The sequence below is a fragment of the Mobula birostris genome, chromosome 18 (genome assembly GCF_030028105.1).
Source record: "Mobula birostris isolate sMobBir1 chromosome 18, sMobBir1.hap1, whole genome shotgun sequence".
NCBI classification, from domain to species: Eukaryota; Metazoa; Chordata; class Chondrichthyes; order Myliobatiformes; family Myliobatidae; genus Mobula; species Mobula birostris.
Window position 1 is genome coordinate 10,382,706 of NC_092387.1, and position 24,373 is coordinate 10,407,078.

The following is a 24,373-nucleotide window of genomic DNA, read 5'->3' on the forward strand; positions in this document are numbered from 1 at the left end:
AGTGAATACTGAAGCAAAGTATTCGTTAAGGACCTCCCATACCTCTTCTGACTTCAGGCACATATCCTTATTTAACCCTGATTGGTCCTATCTTCACTCTAGTCATTCCCCTGTTCTGTACGTACAGTATGTACAGAACACCTTGGGGTTTTTCTTAACCCTGCTTGCCAAGGCCTTCTCATGCCCCCTCCGAGCTCTCCTAAGTTTATTCTTCATTTTTTTCCTGGCTACCTTGTAAATCTCTAGAACTCTGTCTGATCTTTGCTTTCTAAACCTTAAGTAAACTCTTCCACATTTCTTCATTCTACCATCCTTTCAATGCCTCAATGAGATAAAGCTATCGAGAGCACTATGCAAGTGCTCCTTAAGCAACCTCTACATATCTGTGTGCATTTCCCTGAAAACAGCCTTTCCCAATTTATGCTTCCAAGGCCTGCCTAATAGCATCAGAATTCCCCCTCCCTCAATTAAATATTTATCCAGAGCAGCATACACAGTACTGGAGGAACTCAGCAGGTAAGACAGCATCTATGAAGAGGAATAAAGAGCTGACATTTTGGGCCACTACCCTTCAAATACTTTCTTATACCATCTGCTCCAAGGTTATGGTAAAGCTCAGGGAGTTGTCACTGTCTCTGAAATGCTCGCCCTCCCAGAGATCTGACACCTGACTTGGTTCATTGCCAGTACCATATCCACTCAGCCTGTCTACATATTGCATCAGTAATCCTTCCTAGACACACCTAACAAATTCCTCCTCATTTAAACAGTTAACAAGGGTTAACCCACAACAATAATGATCATTTAGATACAGAGTTTGCTGACAAGAACCTTCATGGGCACAGCTAACAAACACGTGAATTTACACAGCTAAATGCCTGTGTGCACACTCACTTGGTTTCCCTAACTCTCCATGAATAATTAATGAAGAGAAAATGTAATACCTGGGAAAAGAAGTTTATGTTGGCCAGGATTCTTCCTGATCCCAAAGTGGGGGTAATCCAATCTGTAATGGTTTGTCTTCACAGAGTTGTCGCTGCTTTGCATTTGAAGTGTCCCTTGTTTTTATACTCTTTCCTAGTTAGTTAATATATTGTTGGCTCTGGCCTATCTGGCTAACATGTCAACTGTCATTGGCTCTGGTCCAAGCCAGCATCATTTTATTGCCCTCCTCGCAGATAACTTGTAAATAATTTCTATTTGCTTTGAATCAGAACAGACCAGCTAGTTACTATGCTCAGGTTACTCAGGTCAGACACAGACTCCCATGCTCATAAAACTCTTTGTTCTTATTTTACCAAAGAACACGTCACAAGTAACTTCTTATTTGGAAATAATCAGTAGTTTAGCAGATTATCAGAAGCATCATTGTGTTCACTCTGATATAGCTATTCCTGAGTGAAACCAGTTCATAGACATTTCACAAAATGGAGGTTACAAAACAGCTTCACAAGATGTCAGCTTCCATTACTTTAAGCACATGGTAAGAACATTTCCATTGCCCCTGCATCATTCCTGTTCACTGATTTGTGGATTGTAGTTCTTTCTGGCCAGCAAAACCTTTTGCAATAAGGAGGTGACAGTCATAGAAACAGAGAAAACCGACAGCACGATACAGGCCCTTCGGCCCACATAGATGGAGTTTCAGGTTGCAATCCTTCAAGACTTGCCCCCTCCAATAAATCCCATATCACTGCAGCTTGCCCCTTCTCCTCCCCTTCCCTTCTGAGCCATAGACACAGACTCAGTATCCATAGTGTTGTTGTTGAGGGGTACTCTGCACTGGCTGCCTATCCCCTTTGCACCTCCCAATGATCACCCAGTTGCATGTGTCCTGTGCTTTGAGTGTAACTACCCTGAATGTCATGTCGATCAACCCCTCCCTCAGCCTCCCGAATGATCCGGAGTTCATCCAGTTCCAACTCCCAATTCTTTAACGTGATCTGAAAGAAACTGCAGCTAGATGAACTTCTTGCAGGTGTAGTCAGGGATGCTGGAGGTCTCCCTGCTTTCGCACATCCCATAAGAGGAGCATTCCACAATCCTGGCTGGCATCCCCACTGCTTTAACTGTGCAATAAAAAAGAATGAAAATTTTAAATGAAAAAAGATCTAGCTACAGCCTTAGTCTTTTCTCGCCAAAGTCTCTGTGAGCCAATGCCTGAACTCCTCACTCTCACATTGGCCTTCTCTCTCAGTGGGCACTTCCCTCTTTTTTACCTTATTCTCTATCATTTCTAAAACATCAGAATCCTGGAATGTTAAGCATCCAGACCTGTCCCTCTCACAATCATAGTTCCATGTACTAATCTATGCTCCAAGTTGATTGCCCTTACTCCTTACATAACTAGCATTAAAATAAGTACACTTCCACCTGTGTCCCATCATGTCTGTTAACGTGTTCCTGCCTATCCTTCCATACAAATGTACAGGTAATGATATCTACCTTCCTCTCAATCTTTTTACTTTCTAACTTGGTAATCTGGTTCCCATCCAGAATGGAGGGAGTGACCAAAACTACACACAATACTCTAGCTGTGGCCCAATCACTGTTTTATAAAGTGTACCATAACCTCCCTCCTGTAACATTCTGAGCTCTGGTTAATGAAGGCAAGTATTTCCTTTGTTGTTTTAACCAGCCCCCTTCATTGATCCTCTATATTTGCCAGGGCCCAACCATTCATGACATGCGTCCTATCCTTATTAGTCTGCTTAAGTAAATCACCTCATACTTAATGATTAAATTCCACCTCCCACTGTTCCATCTCACTAACTGACCAATAACATCCCATCTCAAAGTCTGTCCTCCTTACCATCGAATGAACTGGCAATTTTCATGAAATGTGTGAATGTTGCTCTGGTGCTCTGCTTTCAGTAATGCTGAATTTTTAAATGAATTCACCATTCAGTTTTTAGACCAATATCAGCATCTGCCAAACTTTGCATCAATCCTTCTGCTGAAACTGAATTGAATTCACCCAAAATAAATTTGGATATGGAAGTTCAGAGCATTGACATAGAAATGACCAAGCCTCAGGTGAGATTGCGTTCAATATCGTTTTCTGTATTTTGATTATTAGAAACTTCTGATTTTTATTTAAAATTTACTACTTTGTGGTTAAATTCCAAGAAAAATAAATTTACGCTTGGTCCTGAATTCTCCAGGTAATTAACAAATCAATTTGTGCAAAATGAAGCAAGCTAAGGAACTGTGTACATTAATGTAACAATTGCTACTGATGTTATTGAAGCTGTAAATTTGGATCATTTGTCTGATTATGCTGGATGAGGAAAGGATCCACAGATGTTGCATCTTTTTTTATTCTTCTTTTGCCCGTAGCTGCTAAAACCCTTGGGAAGCTTAGAGCCATGCAGCACAGAAATAGGCCTTTGGCCAACCACATCCATGACCTTATTGCACATCTACATGTTTGTACATTCAAGTTCAATTTTATTGTCATTCAACCACAGACATAAATACTGTACCACCAAATGAAACAATATTCCTCCGGAGCAAGGTGTCCAACACAGTGCATATAACTCACACACAGCACAAACAGAAACTTGTAAAGGTATTTATCCCCCAACCCTTTGTTACAACCAAGGATTTTGATCAATTTAGCTGATAACTTTTACTTGTGAATCATATGCTCCATTTTTCCCCCACAGTCGACTCAAAAACAGGGAAAATTGTAAAGCGTGAAAAACTAAAAATTTGAAAACTGAAAAGTCGGCATTTCAAATGTGTTCATCACCGTTTGCTCAGTACTTTGGTAAACCATCTATCGTAGCTATAACAGCCAGTATTCTCTGTTAGCTTTGCACAATGTGATGGAGCAAGATTTGCCCATTCCTCCTTGCAAAATTGCTTAAGCTTTGTCTGGTAAGTTAGGGTGGGGAGATGGACAGCAATCTTAAGGTCTTGCCAGACTGGGCCACTCAAGGACATTGATTTTCTCCATTTGAAGCCACTCCATGGTTGCTCTGGCAGTGTGCTTTGTGTCAATGTCCTGCTAAAAGTCAAACTTCATCCCCAGTTTAAGCTTTCTGGCAGAGGCTAGCAGGTTTTTATCCAGGATCTCTCTGTATTTAGCAGCATTCACTTTCTCATCAATCCTGACCAGTTATCCAGTGGCTGCTGCTGAAAGGCATCCCCATAATCCCCATAGTATGATGCTGTCTCCACCATATTCCACCATACTTGGGGATGGTGTTATCTGGCTGATGCATGGTATTAGATTTATGCCACACGTACTGCTTAGTGTTGAGGCCAGAAAGTTTCACTTTAGTCTCATCCGACCACAAGACCTTCTTTCACAGCTTTACAATATCTTCTAAGTGCCACTTTGCAAAGTCTTTGCAGGCAGGGATGTATTTTTATTAGGCAGGGCTTCTTCCTTGGCACTCTTCCATAAATACCCTTTTTTTTGTGCAAGGCCTTAGAGATGGTGGAGCCGTGAACTTCATCTCCTGTAGCAGCTTACTCAAAGTGACTGTTGATGTTGCAGCAACCTCTCTTACCCGGTCCCATTCTTCTCTGGTGACTAAGCTTAGAGGGGCAGCCTCCACTTTTTCATGAAGAACTGCACTAAGCTCCAAGGTGTATTCAGTGCCTTTGAGATGGTCTTTTACCCTTCCCCAGATTCGTGCTTCTCTGCTATAATTTCCCTGACTTGAATGCTCGCCTGTCTTCATTTTGGTTTAGTCTGTTGAACATCTACAATACTGTTGGATCTTATAAAGATAGGGGGTATTTATTCTTCAATTTCCTACATCAACAAATTGGGTGAGTTGATAAGGTAATATACAGTATTGCACCTGAGGAATGTTGGTGTGGTAATTAGAGGGGATGAGTTCTTTTTCAGCTTCGCAATTTTAGTTTTTAATTTTTAGTAAATTGTTGATAGGTTTTGGAATTTTTCTTTTGATTTGACGTGATGTACAATGTTTTGTAGATTAGCTTAAAAATCTTACTGCAGTATATTTTAAATTTAGAAAATGAGATAGTAAAATGTGAAAATAGTTGGGGCTGAATTGTTTTTCAAGGTGCTGTAAAGTAGTATTGCTACAAATAAATTAATAAATAATAAGGTGCACTTACAACACATTTGCTCCCATTAGGATTGTATCAAAAGATGGATTACTATTATCTAAATGGAGAGACTACAAATGACTGAAGTTCAGTGAGATTTGAGTCCTTCAGTGCATGAATCACAAGTTGTCAAAGAGGTCCAACAAGAAGTTGAAAAGTCAAAGAGCTCTTATTACAAAAGGGTTGGGGTTAATAAATAGGAAGGTTTGGTTACCGAGCTCCAAGTTGTTAGAGAGGACATACCGGAAATACTTGTACATTTTTCATTCCGTCATCTCACATTATGGTATTGGAGGCGTATCAAAGAAGATTCATTAGGCTAATTCCTGGAATGAGATCTCTGTGCTTTCAAGAGAATCTATGCAATTTGGGTCTGTATTCCTTAGAATTTAGAAAAAAAGATGGGTTACTTTATTTAAACATATAGGATTCTAAGAGAGCTTTGCAAGGCAGATGTTGAAATTTCATTATTGAGGAAGTCACAAACAGGGAAACAGATATAAAATAAGGGTCTTGCCATTTAAAACTGAGGGATGTAGAAATTTTATCTCTCAAGAGGGTAATGGGTCTCTGGAATTGTCTGAAGGTGCAGGAGTCCAGATATTTAGAAATATTGAAGGCAGAGCTGGATAACAATTGTTAAAGTTGACAAATTGAAGTTATGGCAAAGGAGAGTTTAGGTCAGGCAAGAACATGGTAGGTAGGTGGGTGACCTCTTTTTTTTTAGTGTATGCCTTCAAACAGTTCATGATTCTCAGTTTTGAGTGTTCAGTCAAATCCCAGAAGTTAAATCTGACAAATAGTATCTCTCAATTTTCATTGCACGAAGTAGCATTTATCCAATCCTATTTTTAAGATTTTAGAGTCAGTCTTCAGTGCCTCATCTGTACAGCTGTTTCAAAAGTGCATAGCTTCTGCACTAACCTCATTTCCCATTTTTGTAATTTGGTTGTGTGCCCATGGGTTTTATCCAACGTCATTGTCCTAATCACACCTTGCATATCATTCAAAACTTTAAATATCTGAATTAGATTGCCCTTCAGCCTGATTCCATGTTATTGAAAAACTTAAAAAATTCTGCAGCTGCTGGAAATCCAAAGCAGCATACACAAAATACCAGAGAATCTCAGCAGGTCAGGCAGCTTCTATGGAAAATGAATACACACTCAACATTTCAGGCTGAGGCCACTCCACTGGACTCCATGTTAATAAAGTTCTGATAATTGATTTTTTCCATATAGAACAACATTTAAATATGTTCTTAATTTTCAGTTCTATTGAACACACCATTGACTTCTGACATCAATTGCTAGCTTCAGAGGGAGCATTGTGCTCAGTTTCTCTATTTATTGATTGATTGAGGTAAACAGCAGAATAGGCTCTCCAGTCTTTCGAGCCACGCTGCCCAGCGACCTCCGATTTAACCCTAGCCTTATCACAGCACAATTTACAATGAACAATTAACCTAACTTTAGACTGTAGGAGGAAACCCACACGGTCATGTGGAGAATGTATAAATTCCTTACAGGCAACGGTGGGAATTAAAATCGGGTTGCCTGTACTGTAAAGCGTTGTGCTAACCACTACACTATCATGCATCCCACTTTTCAAGCATCCTCACTTTCCAAGTATTCTCACTTTCCTTTGGCTGCTCAGAACCCATTGATGAGCTCCTTTTGGTGCAGAATTGGCAATTAATGATTTGTGAAAGTCTGATTAGCTGTAAAGTATTTGTGAAGTCAAACATCGCACATTAGGCCCTATGACCAGCTTGAGATGTTAGGCTATGTCCACACTAAACCGGATAAATCATTTTGACCCTCCGTCCACACTGAAACGGCGTTTTCCTCCCCTGAAAATGGAGATTTTCTAAAACACCCTCCAGAGTGTGTAAATTTGAAAACGCTGATTGTGCAGAGCAGTGTGGACGGGGTAAACGGATATTTTTAAAAATGCTGTCATGACGTGCCGGAACAGATGGCGGCAGGGCGGCATTTCATTGTTTTCTTTAATGCAACCCCCCCCCCCCACACACACAACCTAACAATTTCAGAACAGACGGCAACGAGACTGAAGCCAGAAGAGTTAGAAATGTACTCACCAAATACTTCGACCCATAACTTACTGAATAAATAAGTATACTCACTTTGCCCTGTTTTCTGTCCTTGCTTGAATGAAGGTGGTTTACCCATTTATGCAAGTACTTCTCTGACAATAGATGTGTAACAGCCTAATGTAACATTGTATGGAAATACAAGATAACACTGATGCAGACATGTTTTATACATTTAACAAGGTGCTTTATTAATGCAACAGAGTTAGTCAGTTTTTCAATGTTCGTCATCAGCTGGGTCATACTGTCTGTGAACTCCCTGTCAGTTGCCTCCATACGCTCCAGTATTTGATTTTTTAGTTTTAAGTCCTCCTGCGTGAGAGCCAACAGCAATTCCTTTTAAGTTTTTCTGGTCTGTAACTGGACAAACGCGCACTAAGTATACCGTTTCCTCTTCGCTTGTTTTCTGTGTGTCCTGTGCATGCCCAGTAGGAGGAGATTCGCCCAAATATCCGTTCTAGTGTGGACGGAGATATTTTTAAAAATGCCTGGTGTGGACGCCTATCGTTCTTATGCGAAACTGACGTTTTCAAAATTATCTGGTCTAGTGTGGACGTAGCCTGATATATACTAACAGATGCAGTGAATTACTTTCAATGAGAGCTTAAAATAAAGTAAAATTGATGTAAGCAGGTTAATCTTCAAAACATATGCTGAAATAGTGCAATTGGTGCAGTAGTATATCCACTGCTTTGTGAACAAGCAATCAGCACAAGCCACTGGTTGTAAGATCCTGGGTCTGTAACTTCCTTCATTTCACCCATACCCTATAGTAAGACTTTTCTTTGAATGTTGTGTTTTAAATGGTTTAATAATTATTCTGAGCGTTGATGGTGAATAAGCTTATAATTCAGTTATTCCTCACATAGAGGGCGATGGAATAGGGGAAGGAGGCTGAAATGGCACATTAACACATAACTCAGTATGTTGAGCTAAATAGCCCACATTTTTATTGGGAATGTATTTATTATTAAGTCTGTAGTCAACATCTTTTAGGCATCTAAACTGGAAAAGATTGTTGCAATTCAATTTGAATATTGATTTGTGGTGGTCATGCTTAAAATATGGAAATTAAACCTTGTCCTGTAGTTCAGCAGTACATGTAAAATTTTGATGTGATTAAATGTGAACTGACAACTGTATTTATTTCCAGTATCTGAGCATTATTGATCTGTTGGAATCTGTGAACTATATGGCCAGAAATGTCCCGTATAGAAAATACAAGCCAAATGTACCACTTCATACAAATGCCAGTAAATGGTAAGTTGTTTCTCTGAAGCTTCTTGGTTTGTGCCTCTGACTTTGCCTTTTGACATATACTACTGTGCAAAAGCCTTAGGTATATATATTGCTAGGTTGACTAAGACATTTGCACAGTACTGTAGTTATTTTATGTATGGACTTGGACTGCGGCTTGTACACCGATTTACACTCTGTTCCTCAATATTCCCTTAGTATTGTAACATCTGTCTGTCAATGACTTTCTATTCAGGCATTCTAATTTTACTATGGTGAACCTTAACTTACCTTGAAGTAAAGAACCTTCTCTACCTTAGGTGGAAATATGCAGTCACAGGTATTTTGGAAGTACATCTCCGGAGAAAATATCGTTTATGGTCCTGGGACCACATCAAGCACCATAGGCAAAATTTGAAATCTTACAAAATGGCTTATAAAAGCAAACTGACGCAGACTAAACCTTCTGAAGAATTATTGAAGCAACTTCAGGTAATTTTAAAGTGCAGTTTGAGGTAATAAAATTTCAATTAAATAATTAATTGTGATTTATAACTGAAACATGAAAATCATAAATTATGTATTGGTGAGTTGGTAATGTATTCTAGTGGTTGGTTTCTTCTAAACTGCACAGTATTGTCACATGTTTAAGAAGAAATGAGTACCAATGGGGCAGAAATAATTATATAAAAAAAGAAAATGTTGGAAATACTCAGCATGACGGGCAGCATCTGTGGAGACATAAAATGAGCTAATGTTTCAGGTCAATGACCTTCCTTTGGAACTAGGAAAAGGAAACTATGCCTGAATAAAAACTACAACTAAAGTTGTAGAGGAGGAGTGGATGTCAGAAGCAACTGAGTGGGATTCAAGGAGGTGGACCTGGCTCAGGGAGAGAAGTGAAGAATTCTTAATTAAAGAATCATCAAATCACACAGCAAAGAAAGGGGCCCTTTGGCCACCTCATCCATGATGACTGTGATGTCTACATTAGTCTCATTTGTCACCACTAGGCCCATATATATCTGTTTGTTTCATATTCTTTTAAACATTTATACATCTGCTTTCTAGATAATCACTACTTTCTGTTCAGAAAAACTTACCCCTTCAATCTTCTTTAACTTTCTCCCCTCTCAATTTAGATTAGTGCTCTTTAATTTTAGGTTCCCTTGCTCTAGGAAAAAGTCAGACTGCCTATCCTATCTATGATCCTCCTAATTTTATAAACTTCTAGTAGACACCTCATCAGTGTCCTAGTTTCCAATGAAAATAAGCCTTGCTTTTCCATTCTCGTACAACTACAGCCCTCCATTCCAGGCAATATCCTGCTGAATCCCTTCTGCAATCACTTTTGCTACCACATCCTTCCTGTAGTGTGGCGACCAGAACTGTTCACAATACTCCAAACTGTGGTTTAGTCAGTGTTTTGTGCAACTTCAAAATGATGTCCCAGCTCCTGCATTAAGCTTTGGTATGTGAAGGCAAGCATGCCACATGTTTTCTTACGGAGAGAGGTTGAGCAATTGGGATCTTTTTCCATTGAAGTGTAGGAGAATGAAAATCTTAAAGAGGTGTATAAAATTATGAGCGATGTAGATAGGGTCAAGTGCGGAGCCTTTTTCCCAGGGAGGGAAATCATGATCAGAGGTCATAGGTTTAAGGTGAGAGGGCAACTGTTTTACTTGGAGGATGATCAGTGTATACATTGAGCTGGCAGAGGAAGTAGTTGAGGCAGGTATATTAACAACATTTAAAAGGTACTTGGACAGGTACATGCATAGGAAAGATTTAGAGGGATATGGACTAAATGTGGACAAATAGAGCTAGCTTAGATGGGAACCTATCCTTGGTAATCTTGGACCAGTTGGGTTGAAGCTCTGGTTTCTGTGCGGTTTGACTTTGTTCTCTTCACTACCCTATCCTTCTGTCTTGAGTGCTCTCTGTGACCGATCTTTCACAGCCAAATCAGGTGAACAGTTCCAGACTTTCAACACTCTGGATGAATTGCATCAAATCTCTCTGAAAGTGGTGTAAGTAGAGGATGAGTGAGGATAAACATATGAGAAGGAAAACAAAATTGGGAGTCTGAAATACAAAACAGCAGTACTGGAAATGTGAAATAATAATAATGAATCAAGAACATGACAGCATTTATTCATCAGTAGTCTGTTCACAGTATCCTATTTGGATTTCACCTAACCTTTGCCACAGCCTTGGTTCACATGTGGACCAAAATGCTGAATTCCGGAGTGAATGAGAGTGTCTGCCTTTGATAAAAAGGTGGCACTTGACCAAGCCTGACATCAAGGGGCCTTGCTAAAACAGATGTCAATGGGCATTGAACAAGAAGTGCTCCAATTTTTTGAAAGATATGATGGTTACTCTTCCATATCTTAGGAGTCACTGCAGAGGTCCTAGGCTTTACTGCTGCTTTAAAAATGATACTTTTTAGGGTAAATGTTGTTCAGATTATTAAGGACACTTCCTTATTTTGTGGCTAAGTTCAGTGTACAATATTCAATTACAGCCACAAATATTGCACATCTCATGTTTCTTTCATTTATTGTCCAGTACTTTTATGCAAGATAAATAAAGGCAACTAAAACTTAAAGACAAAGACTCGGAATTTATTTGAGCCCCCAGCTGCTGTAAAGGGGTTGAAAAAGTGCAGGATGGAGGAGAAAAATAACTTAAAAGTGGAACTGCTTTCAATTTTCGGTATTCATCATTTTGTTGAATTCGTTACAGGACCTGGAGAATACTCTGGACATTTTCAACATAACATTAGCCAGACAACAGGCACATGTAGAGGTAATTCTGAACCTAGGTCTTTATGGAAGTATTCTATACCTTGGTATCCATCATAGCGCTATCCTGTATTGTACTAATTTGTTATAGCATTTTTGGTCTTTTGAGGTCGAATGTTGCACAGGTAGTCCAATGCTTTATTAGCCGCTGTGCTAGAACCTGGTGCAATCCCTACCTTCCAGTGGTGTACTCCATTCTGAATCACCCCTTGTGTGGAGAGCTGCCTGTAAAGTGTGATACTGGATGGATTGGGGTGAGCAGTATGGTTGCTCATTGCTGCAATGTTGGACTCAAAGCTGCACCCTTGGTGTACAGTGAGAATGGGCCATTGTTAGAGAGTGGTAGAACCTCCTCTATCTGTTGACAGATGGCCCAGATAGACTTATTGTTTGTTGGATGAGGTAGGATCTGCTGTCTTTGGCTACGTAGCTTCCCTCCCCAGTATGGGCAACAGGAAGGATGGAGTTGCCAGCTTCCAAGCCCAGCAATATTGTCAGTAACATATCTATAATAATTAATTCTAGCAGAGATTCCTCTGGCAGTCTAATTCCTGGAAATCATCCTGTGTGCTAAGCAAGGTACCAGTTGAACATGAACTATTAATGCTGTTTTATTCTCAGGTGATCCGATCAGGCCATAAGATGCTGGGCAAGAAAGGGAAAGAGAAGCAGAGCGGAGGCTGGTTCAGTAGTCTTTGGGGAAGAAAAGAATCCAAGAAGAGTGAAGATGAAGATAAATCTGTCCCAGAAAGTTAGTAAAACATTAATCATTTTTTAATAATCAACAGGAGGAGGAGCAACTGTGGAGCTATAGTTAACAGTTTGAATTTTTTACCATAATTGGAATGAGGATAAGTTAGATAATGAAACCTTTTGGTTTGGAGAGCAAATAAGATGCCTGTGAAAGAATGGACAACTGGAGTTTTTGAATGATACAGCTCAGCGGCTGGTGAAGGCTTGATAATGACAGTTGAAGGAAAGGTAAAGAGAGGATGGGCACAGTACTGGAACTGAGAGATTTCAGGTGTTGGGAAATGGAATTGAAATTGGTTTATTAATTGTCACATGTCCCAAGATAAAGTGAAAAAGCTTGTGTTGCAATCTCTTCATACAGATCAAAACATTATACAAAGTATATTGAAATAGCACAGAATAAAACAGTACAGAATGCAGAATAAATTGCAACAGCTACCGAGAAAGTGCAGTGCAGTTGAATGCTAAGGCGCAAGATATTAGGGAACCATTCAGTAATTATGACAGTTGAGATTGGAGGTACATGCTTTGAAGCTTTTTTATCTTTTGTCTCAGAGATTTTATCACTGAGAGGAATGAACTTCCTGATGAGGCATTATCTGTAGAGAAGAAAAACTGAACTGACATGTCGTAGAAACACTAACTAAGAACACCAGAGTGATTTCGAGTTTCGTTTTAAGAGTTTATTAATGAGATATCATGAAGAGTCTGCAGCAGTCTCCACCGCTACCAGAGCTCTGATGTTTTGCTTATACAATGCTCATATTTATAAAGCACGACAAACAGCTTTCGCATAACTTTGTTTAGCATCCCACAGTCAGTATATGATCAATTGTTGAAAAGATATGTCATTTGTCTCTCAGTGTGAGTCTAACAGTCCTCTTTATTCCCTGTTATCAGGACTCGCAATTTACTCCCAGATGCATTCTCCCTCCTGGTCCCAGGCGCTTAATATCCTGTTTATTTTAATTCCTGGCGCTGTTTATCATTCAAGGTTATTCTCGACTTGCATCAATTGTCTTAAGTCCAGCTGCTCCAGAATGATCAAGTATCTCATTGTACACTAGTTTTAACCATTACTACCGCATGGTATAACATGTTGATGATCTTTTATCAGAATTGTCCAGTTGTGACATAGCTGTATCTGAAAATGTTGTAGTCATTGTTGAGTTTGAGGGTTATAAAATTGTCTAGTGGGTATGAGGGGTTATATTCTTTAACGTTAAACTGGGCTTTGGAACAGTACAAGAAGTGAAGGTAAAAGGACAGATTAGAAATGGGATTAAGGTGGTAATCAACTGCAAACTCTGTGTCACCCTCGTAGACTGAACAGAGGGAACCAGTACGGCAGTCTTGTGTTTAGTTCAACTGATGCAGGGGAGATGACATCATAAATTACTGAATGTAGGACATGAATAGAAATAAGTACAAATCAATTGCTGCTTCATCTGAAGACGTTTTTACTGTGTGGTGTGAAGGGAAATGTCAAAGGCTGTGGTAAGTGTGCTGGAGGGACTTGGGTTCAACTGGGTATTAAAATGCCTCCTTTGTGGGTTTGTATGTTACACCATATTAAAAATGGATTGGTGGGTTAATTGGGGACATAATTTCCCCTTAATGCAGGTAAATGTAAATTTCATTCAAAGCAATAAAAGGGTAGTTTAATGAATATCTAATTATAAGATGACAGGGATAAAATACAGAGTGGAAAAAGACTGTTGGGAGTCGACGCGCAGAATGATTTCAATTTGGAATGATTGTAATAGCTAACTAAGACTTTTATCTCCAAAGTTGGCATGCATTAGTATGGTGGTAATTGGTGGAACAAGGAGTCGTGGAAGGAAGAGTTCTTTAAAAATATTGTGAAAGAAAAGCTCCAAAAGACATTGGAGCAGAATTAGGCCATTTGGCCCATAGAGTCTGCTGCACCATTCCATCATAACTGATTTATTACCCCTCTCAACCCCACTCTCCTGCCTTCTTCCTATAAACCTTGGATGGTCTTACTCATCAAGAACTTGTCAACCTCCGCTTTAAATATACCCAATGACTTGGCCTCCACAGCCATCTGTGGCAATAGATTCCACAGATTCACCACCTTCTGGCTAAATATATCCTTTTCATCTCTATTCTAAAGGGACATAAAGGTGCAAAGGAGATTCGCTAGGTCGTTGCTTGAAATAGAGGATTTGAGGGATTGAGATTTTGTTTTTCCTAGAGCGGTGGTGACTGGAGTGCACCTGATGGAGCTATACAAAATCTTAACTGAGTTTAGATAAGGGTCATAGCAACATCTGTATAGGAAAAGGCAATTTGATCCACTGTACCCATGCTGACCCATGGGCGCCCATCGGTATTAATCCCATCTACCAGCACTTGACCCATAGCCTTCTATGTCCAGGTCTTTCAACTATGCATCTAGATTCTTCAGTGCTGATAGCAATTCTGTTTCCACCACTCTTGGGCTGTGTATTCCAAGTAGTTGCAACTCTGGGTGAAATGAGTCTCCAAAACGAGAGACAGTAAAACATCTCCCCATAATGGATATGCCTAGACTCAGTGGACATGGTTTAAGATGAGGAGATTTGAGGAAAAGTATCTTCAGCTAGAGGGCGATTAGAATCTGGAATGTAAAGTGGTAGAGGCAGGTACTCTCACCATATCTAAAAACTTTTGAGCTGGGTAACTGAATTGCCAAGGGATGGGAGGGTATGGAGCATGAGCTAGAATAAATGGGTGCTTGATATGGCATGGATGGGGTGTGCTGAAGGGCTCTTCTCTGGGCTGTATGACTCCAATTGACAAGGTTACTGCTGCAGGAATTGTGATGGAAATTTAGTAGATGCTGGAGGGGTGTAAGCGCCAATGGTAGAGAAGCACTGCTGTCCCATACTAAACCTTAGATTCCTTTAATATCTAGCAATCTCTTTATAGAATTATACAACACAAGAAATAAATCCTTTTTGTCCACCTCATTCATGCTAGTTTTGATGTCCACCAGTGCTAAATACATTTGCATCAAGCCTCTGTCGCTCTTCTCCTTTCCTATCCAGATACCTGTCAGATGCCATTTAAATGTTGTAATTGTATCTGCTTTCACCACCTCCTCTGACAGCTCATTCTACATAATCACCACCAGTTGTGCCAAAAAAAAACTATTCGACGGACCTCCTTTAAATTTCTCCCTTCTCACCAGAGACCTCTGCCCTGGGGAAAAAAAGCAACAGTGTCCATGCATCCTATCTATCGCCTTCATAATTGTATAAACCTCGATAAGGTTATTCACCCGTCTCCTAAATTCCATGGTAAACAAACCCAGGCTGTTCAATTTTCCCGTATAACTACATTTCAGGCAATATCCTGATGAATCTCTTCTGCACTCTCTGTTGCTATCATATGCTTTCATAGAACAGAACATTACGGCACAGTACAGGGCTTTCGGCTCAGAATATTGTGCTGACCTTTTAATCAACTCTAAGATCAATATAGAGGTCATTGGATAAGAGTGAAAGGTGAAATATTTAAGGGGAAATGAAGGTGAAATTTTTAATTCAGAGGATGGTGCGAGTGTGAAACTAACTGTTAGCAGCAGTTGCGAATAGACTGGACACAAGGAACCCCCTTCGAGTATTGCTGTCTCCCATCACCCCTCGATGGGACCATCTTGTTGCAGGGAAACAAGCCCAGGGCTCCCACTGATTCAGCGATATTGGTGTGTTGCAATGGTTTTATATGTTCATACAGGGAAAATATGCGCTATGTGTTTAATGCTAAATTCGTCAGATAAACTCTTTTAGAAACGAAATTGAGTGTTTTAGCCACTTATAAGTGACTTAGTTGACTTATCACCTATATTCCGGTCGTGATTAACCCCCCCCTCCCCCACTGGTCGGCTGGTCTGCAAGAATATTGTCAATATTAAACCGGTCCGCGGTGCAAAAAAGGTTGGGGACCCCTGATCTAGGTGCAGGTCGATAGGACTAGGCAAAATGGTTTGGTGTGGACTAGATGGACCAAAGGGCCTGTTTCTGTTCTGTAGTGCTCTATGACTGTTTGAAAAGCAATAGATGACTGTTGTACCTACCATATTCAAAAAAGAATCTACTCCTGTTAGTCTCTTTAAAACATCATACCTGTCAACTTAAACTTACGCCTTGTTGTTTTTGATGCACATGGGAGAATCCACCCTCTCTGTGCCTATCATAATTTTCAATGCTTCTCACTCCTCAGGCTCCAAGGAAATCAAACCCTGTCCATTTCTTTCCATAATGTATTTAAGTAACACTTGGATAAGTATATGGAGTGTCAGAGCCTAGGGGGACATGAGGAAATTTGGACACTGTGGTCAATATGGACTGGTTGGACCTAAAGACCTATATTCATACTGTATTGCTGTAAAACCACAGATCTCTAATCCAGGAAACATTCTGGTAAATCTCCTGTGCACTCTTTATTGTAATCATTTCCTTCCTATAGGCAACCAGAACTGCACACAATACCACAAGCCCAGCCCAACCAGTTTTTAGTAAAGTTGCAATCTGACATTCAATTGGGTGTCCTGTTATCAGAAGACAAGCATTTCATGTTGTCTTTACCACCCTATCGATCTGTGTTGCCACTTTCAGGGTACTGTGGATTTAGATCCCTTTTTCTCTCTATTCATCAATATTCCTTAGTGCCCTACATTTAAATATCGTCATACGTTATGGAAATTGACCCGTTGGCCCATGCTGACCAAGATTCACAGTTGCCACATGTAATCGGTTTCCCTTTAAACCTTCATTATCCAAATATCTGTCCAAATACCTTTCTAAATGTTGTCAATGTACATACCTCAACCACTTCCCTGCAACTTATTTTCGAAACTGACAAACCTCTCTCCGGGTGAATAAGCTGCACATCATGTTTTATTACTTTCCTGTCCTCTCACCTTTGAGCATTGAGCCTATAAGATTGGACCTCATTCTCGCTTGCTCCAATGAAAAGAAGTCCTAGTGAAGTCCAGTATGCTAATACTTTGTTCCCAAAAAATAAACCAAGTCCTATAATTAAATTTTCTGTACCTGAAGAATGGCTGGATTTGCCCTGGTTTCTTGGCACTGCTTGCAAGATGGGAGACTTGTGTGAGGTGTGGTGAGGGAATGGAGGATCTTGTGACTGGGCAGAGGTCCACATAAGATTGCCAGTACTACTGCCCTACAAAGAACACACTTCTTTCCAGCGTGCTGTAATGGCCGCCTCTATTATTGATTCTATTCCTCTATTACTGAGGACATTCGATGTACTAAGGAAGATACTGGTGTGATTTGTGGCAAACTAGAGAAAATATATGCAAGCACAGTCAATTGTTGGATAGTGATCTGATGATAGTAGATCTGGTTTTGTGTTTCTCTATTTCCTTGAGGATAGTTCTGGAATTTCCTCAATCCCTCACCTATTCAACTTGCTGTCCTCAAAGGAATTTCAAAATTTACCTCCACACCATGTGTTCTTCTGTGTTCCGAGTGGTGTCAGATGGTGCACCTTGGATATTGTATTGAAGAAGCTGTTCAACTGCAATCTGCTGTTTACTTCAAATATTAACTCATTGATTAATGTTTATGTTCTGTACACTCATGGGCTAAATAAAATTTTTGACTGTCTGGTAGTAAGCAGGTTTTTAATTCTAGGATTTTTACTTTTTGTTAAACCTGCTGGGTATAGCTCAGAATTTGCTAACATATGCTTATTGACTAGGTATTAATGACCTCATGACAACTGAAGAAAAGACCAAGCTGTACACTGCCATCGGATATAGCGAGAGTTCCCACAACTTGATCTTGCCCAAAGAGGTGTGTCTTTTGATTTCTAATAGTTGGCTAGACTTTTTATGATTATTACATTTGCAAATGCTACAAACATTGGTGAAGTTGAAAATAATGAAGGAAATTGTCAAAGGATTCAGCAGGATATAGATCAGTTGGAAATGTGGGTGGAGAAATGGCAGTTGGAGTTAAATCCAGACAAGTGTGAGGTATTGCATTTGGGAGATCAAGTATGAAGGATTCATAAAATGGCTGTACCCTCAGGAGCATTGATGTACCGAGGGATCTTGGATTGCAAGACCATAGCTTGCTGAAAGTGGTAACACATATAGATAGGGTGGATAAGAAGGCGTATAGCATGCTTGCATTCGTCGAGGGAGTTTGGGGGTGTGTTGTGTTTACCCAAGTGAACTTACCCTAAAGCTGAAAGGATTCTGAAATTGTTGGCTATTATTTTTTGCAAGTAATGTTCAAGGATTTGTTTTGTACTTACTGTGAGCTGCTGAAATCCACTTTGTGCTCTTTATGAAATGTGTTGCAGATGGCTTGATTAACTATTTTAGATTCATAAACCTTTGCCCCAGCTGGTCCATGCTGACCAATATTCCCATTTAAGCTTGTCCTATTTGCTAGTGTTTGGTTAATACCCTTCTAAACATGCCTGTACAAATGTCAATACCCTTCGAAACATGCCTGTACAAATGTCTTCCAAATCTTATTATTATATCTGCCTCAACTACTTTCTCTGACATCTGGTTCCATATACACAGCATCCTCTATGTGAAAAGGTTCCTTTTAAATCTTTACCCTCTCACTTTAAACTTATGCCCTCTATTTTTGATTCCTTTTCCCTGGTAAAAATATTGTGTGAATTCACCCTATCGATGCCCCTTATAATTTTATACACCTTTGTAAGGTCATCCCTCAGTTTCCTCTGCTCCAACGAAGAGTCCTAGAATCCACAGATTTTCCTTATAATACAGTCCCTCAAATCCTGGAAGTATTTTAGTAAATCTTCTGTACACTTTTAGAGTTCAGTAACACCCTACCTATAACAAGTTGATGAAAACAATACTTCAAGTGGTCTTACGAAAGGCTTGCATTAATACAAGATAACATCTCAGCTCCTGTACTCAGTGCTGTGAAAGATGAAGGCCAGAGTACCAAATGCCTTTTCCTCTGTCTACCTGTGATACCACTTTCAGGGAAGTAGGTATGTGTACTTCTCGGTCCTTCTGTTCCACAATACTCCCCATTCACAGTGAAAGTCCTACCCTTGTTTAGTTCTTGTTTAGCTCTTCAATACACTGTTTGCCATTCCTTGGCTCATTTACCCAGCTGTTCAAGATCTCCCTAGAATTTTTGAACCGCCTCACTGTCTGAGGCACCACCGATGTTAGTAATTCCTTATTGAGAATTACAAACCTATAAAAAAAAGCTATTGATTGCAACAGGTGTAAAATAAATAAAAAGACAATCTTATTTTAAATGGGGCAGTGGGGTGAGGGAGGGGAGGATGTTTTACTTTTAAGTAAAACAATTTTGGTGTGCAGAGAGCCTTTTTCTAAAATTTGCTTATGTACTTAAATCAGTATGAATTCTGTTGTCTTTGTTGAGAATTACTTTTGCTTTGCTCCAAGAAAGGAAAATTTTGAGTTAGAATTTTAAGTGTGCTCACTTCTTGTGGTAAATATCTTGCAGTATGTTGCACATGTAATAAGCTTCAAGTTGGTCACCACCTCCATCACCATCCGAGAGGAACCAAATGTACCTGAAATAATTAACGTGCAAGTTATTGATCTGAGTGCGAGTATATTTCAACGTCCTGGAGCCAAAGGTCTCAAGTAAGAGTTTTCTTTTGTCTTTCTTGTTTTAGGTGGAGTACACAGAATGCTGAGTGTAGATGTGTTTGGTTAAAGTAGATATTTCCAATTTCATTGAAGAGCTGAATCCTTATGTCCTGATGTGATGACTTCTGCTTCATCAATTGAACGTTAAGAGACATTCTAGCAATTTTAATGAAATATCAATATTCCCATTGGGAGTATGTTACTCAACTGCAATTTGATTATGACAACAGAGGGGTATGCAACAAAGCTTCAGAGGGATATGGCTAAGTACAGCGAATGAAAAGGAATGCAGCCAGTAGAATTTAGTGTGTGGGAGGAATGTGAGCAGTTTGATGCATCGAACAAAAAAGCACAGTGTTTGTTTGATGTTCAGCAATTGGTAGTGTTCAAAGGGACATAAGTGTACATGTACACCTATCACTAAAGGTCAATAAGTAGGTACAGCTGATGATTAGTTTGGGAAATGTTATGTCAGTGTTATAATGAGAGGGTTTGATTACCAGAGTAAAGGAGTCTACTTACAATGTGTAGGGCTTTGATGAGGTTGCATGTGGAATACTTCTGCCTTTTTACCCTAGAAGTAATGTACTTGCTGTAGAGAGTACTGCCCAGGCTCAGTAGACTGGTGATGGATTTGCTGCATGAGGAAACACTGAGAAGATTAATAATGATTCTCTAGCATTTAGAATGAGTGAAAGTCTTATCAAATCTTCAACAATTATTCAAGGATTAGATGCAGGGAGATTCCTTGCTTTGACTGAGGAATCAGGGCCTAGAGCACAGCTTGAGAAAAGGGAATAAACCATTTAGGATTGAGAAAATGAAACATTTCTTTATCTCTAAACTTTATTGCTCTATGATGGGCTGAAATGGCCTTCTATGCCATAAGAGAATATGAGTAATTAAGGGTATTTAGTGGTAGTGCTGGAAAATGTCTCTGAGGTAGCTGAATGCTAAATAAATGTCAACGAATGGCAATACAGCTTCATGGTTCCTCCCTCCCTTGAAACAGTCTTGTTGGTTTTGCTGTTCCACAGAGCAAGCACAGTTATAAACTAGGTCCATAACCATAAATCTGACAGACTTTCCAGAGTTAAATAGAACAGTACAGCACAGAAATAGGCCCCTTGACCCACAATGTTGTGTTGAACCAAATAAATTAGAAATCTAATGGCCAACTGAACTAATCCTCTCTGCCTATACAATGTCCATATCCTTCACTTTTGCTCAAATTCATGTGCCTATCTAAACATCGCTCAAAAGTCTAATGTATCTCCCTTCATCCCAGGCAGTGCATTCCAGGCATCTGCCACTGTCTCTGATTTTAAATAAACACTTGTCCCTCACACCTCCTTGGAAATTACCCCTCTCACCTTAAATGGATGCCCTCTGGTTTTAGACATTTCAACCCCAGGAAAAATATATAGTCCATCTATGCTGTGTGTGTCTCTCATAAACCACCTTCAGATTTCCCCTCAGCCTCTGCCGCTCTGGAGAATAGATCCAAGAATGTCCAAGCTCTCATTTTAGCACATGCCCTCTAATCCTGGCAGCTCCTGGTAAACCTCTTCTGCACCTTCTCCAAAGCCTCGACATCCTTCCTATAATGGGGCAACCAGTACTGTATGCAATACTCCAGATGTGGCCTAACTAGAGTTTTATAAATCTGCAGAGTAACTTCCTGACTGTTGAGCTCAATGCCTTGAATAATAAAGGCAAGCATGCCATATGCCTTCTTAACCACCCTGTTAACCTTCCCCCCCCTCCCCCATTTCTTTCTCCCTAGGCCTCCTGTCCCGTGATCCTCTCATATCCCTTTTGCCAATCAACCATCCAGCTCTTGGCTCTATCCCTCCCCCGCCTGTCTTCTCCTATCATTTTGGATCTTCCCCTTCTCCTCCCACTTTCAAATCTCTTAGTAGCTCTTTTTTCAGTTAGTCCTGACGAAGGGTCTCGGTCCGAAACGTCGAATGTACCTCTTCCTATAGATGCTGCCTAGGCAACTTTTATGTGTGTTGCTATCAACCTGTGTAGCCACTTTCACACAGCTATGAACTTGGACCCCAAGCTCCCCCTGCTCCTAAACACTGTTACGGGTCTTGCCCTGAAGGATGTACTGTCTCTTTACATTTGACCTACCAAGGTGCAGCACTTCCCATTTCACTGGGTTAAACTCCCTTCTGCCATTTCTGCAACTGATCTATATCCCACTGTATTCTTTGCCAGTCTTCTATGCTATCCACACCACCACCATTCTTCATATCATCTGCAAACTTACTACCCCAGCCATCTGCATTTTTATGCAGGTCACTTATACACATTACAAACAGCAGAGATCCCACTACAAATATCTGCAAAACACCGCTAATGGCAGACCTCCAGCTAGACTAAGTCCCTTCTACCACCACCCTGTATCTTCTATGGGCAAGCCAATTCTGCATCCAAATGGTCAATTCACCATTGATCCCATGCAACTTAATCTTCTGGATGAGCCTCCCACGACTGACCTCGTCTTTTAGCCTTACTAAAATCCAAGTAGACAACATTTACAGCTCTACCTTCATCATTCACTCTCATCACCTCATAAAAATAACTCAAATCAAATTAGAAAGACATGACTTGTCCCACACAAAGACATGCTTTCTGTCCCTCACTAGGCCATGGTTTTCCAAATGCTCATGTCCTATCCCTAAGAATTCTCTCCAGTAACTATTCTACAACTGACATGAGATTCACTGGTCTATAGTTTTCAGGTTTATCCCTGGTTCCCACCTTGAAAATTGGAACAACATTAGCTACTAGCTGGTCTTCAGGGACCTTGTCTGTGGCTAGAGAGGCCACAATGATATTGATCAAGGCCCCAACAATCTCTTCAGTTGCATCTCCCAGTAGCCTAGGGTATAGCCCATCAGGTACTGGGGACTTATCTACCTTAATGCTCTTAAAAAGACCCCACACTACCTCCTCCTTTATTTTGAAATGCTCTAGCTTATTGATACTCTTGGCACCAAACTTCCTATCCCCCAGGTCTTTCTCTTCAGTAAATACCGATTTATATTCTTTTCTGGCTTCTTTTAATCCTCAAAGGCTCTGTTTGATTTTAGCTTCCTAATCTTTACATACTTTTTCTTCTTGATGAAATTCATCACCTTCCTGGTCATCCAAGGTCTTCCTACCTTGTCATCGTTGTCTGTCCTTCTGCCTGGAACATACATGTCCTGTACCCTCCACATGTGGGATGTGAATTTACCCAAAAACAACTGTTCCTGATGAATTCTTTTTGTATTTCTGTCAGTACGACTAGGATGTTGGTGATTCCAGTCCAATACCCATTTTAAGTTGGCCAAGAGCTTCAGCGGCAATACAGCATCAATTTGATGCATTCCTAAGAAGCCCATCCTTCTGTAAGCTGTTGAGGTCATTGCAAAATCCTCAAAGCAAATTGAATAGGAGGAGCCTATTAATATTTCTGTAACAGGGAATGGTGTTGGTGAAAATCTCCTTCAAAGCTATCTGTTAGTGCATGAATGTATACTGACAGAGACTGCTGTCATCACAACAATGCTTTCCTCAAAACTGTTATTTATAAGGATTGGGTGCTGGATTAGTATTGATGGGTAACCGATGGTCCAAAGCTCGGTTCTCTCTGAGCTGCATAGGTGCATGGCTGTGCAGTAGCTGAAATGCTCCCGGGCACGTAGCTTCTGTGGCCACACAGTTGGAATTAGACGCAGCTAGAAAAAGTTTATGAAACGTGAAAGGTTTTCTTTGTTATACTGTATTTCATTATATCCTTCAATTAATAAATAAAATAAACAGTATTTGGTTTCAATTGTCATTTTAAATATTCATAGTATGCATATTAGGTAAAAAAAAATTAAATGCCATGCAGTTTTCAGGTCATGTAAAAATTTTCTGCTCAGAGCAATGGTTGGTCTGCAGAGCTGTAAAAAAAAAATTAGAGGGAATGTTTGTCTGTGCTTTATGCCATGAAGACTCCTTGAGTACATAAATGTCAGTTTTTGTTGAGAAGCTTGTTAAATTCTTAACAATTGGTTATATTTGGATGGTACTTACAAACAATATTGACTAACAATTAACATGCTGAAGATCTGGAATTTTTGTAGTATTTTAGAATCTTAAGGGTCGTCAGTTGTTGGCTGGCCATTTAGAGTCGTAGAATTATAGAAAACCATAGCACAGAAACAGGCCCCATCCAGTCCATGCCATAACATTTAAACTGCCTACTTCCATCGACCTGCACCCAGACCATAGCCCTCCATACCCCTCCCATCTATGTACCGATCCAAACTTCTCAAACTTTGAAATCAAACTTAGATCCACAACATGCGCTGGCAGTTTGTTTCACACTCTCACCACCCTCTGAGTTCTCCTTAAACATTTTACCTTTTACCTTTTGCCCATGACCTCTAGTTGTAGTCTCACCCAACATCAGGTGGAAAAAACCAGCTTGCCTTTATCCTATCTATACCCCTCATAAATTTTAATACCTCTATAAAATCTTCCCTCAGTCTTCTGCATTGTAGGGAATTAGGTTCTAACCTATTCAATCTTTCTTTATAACTCAGGTCTTCATGTCCCAGCAGCATCTTTGTAAATTTTCTCTGTACTCTTTCAATCTTAGTTGCATCTTTCCTGTAGGTCGATGACCAAAACTGCACACAATACTCCAAATTAGGCCTCACCAAGGTCTTATAC

At 40.0% G+C, this 24,373-nt stretch overlaps 1 protein-coding gene across 1 annotated transcript in view; it reads left to right on the forward strand.

Moving 5' to 3' along the window:
* The window catches only part of vps13c (vacuolar protein sorting 13 homolog C), a 387,871-nt gene that overhangs the window by 80,746 nt on the left and 282,752 nt on the right, over positions 1–24,373 (forward strand). The window contains exons 11-17 of the mRNA XM_072282204.1: positions 2,909–3,036; positions 8,358–8,464; positions 8,761–8,932; positions 11,189–11,251; positions 11,869–11,998; positions 17,737–17,831; positions 19,506–19,648. Of these exons, the coding sequence (XP_072138305.1) occupies positions 2,909–3,036; positions 8,358–8,464; positions 8,761–8,932; positions 11,189–11,251; positions 11,869–11,998; positions 17,737–17,831; positions 19,506–19,648 (838 nt within the window). The remainder of the gene's footprint in view (positions 1–2,908; positions 3,037–8,357; positions 8,465–8,760; positions 8,933–11,188; positions 11,252–11,868; positions 11,999–17,736; positions 17,832–19,505; positions 19,649–24,373) is intronic.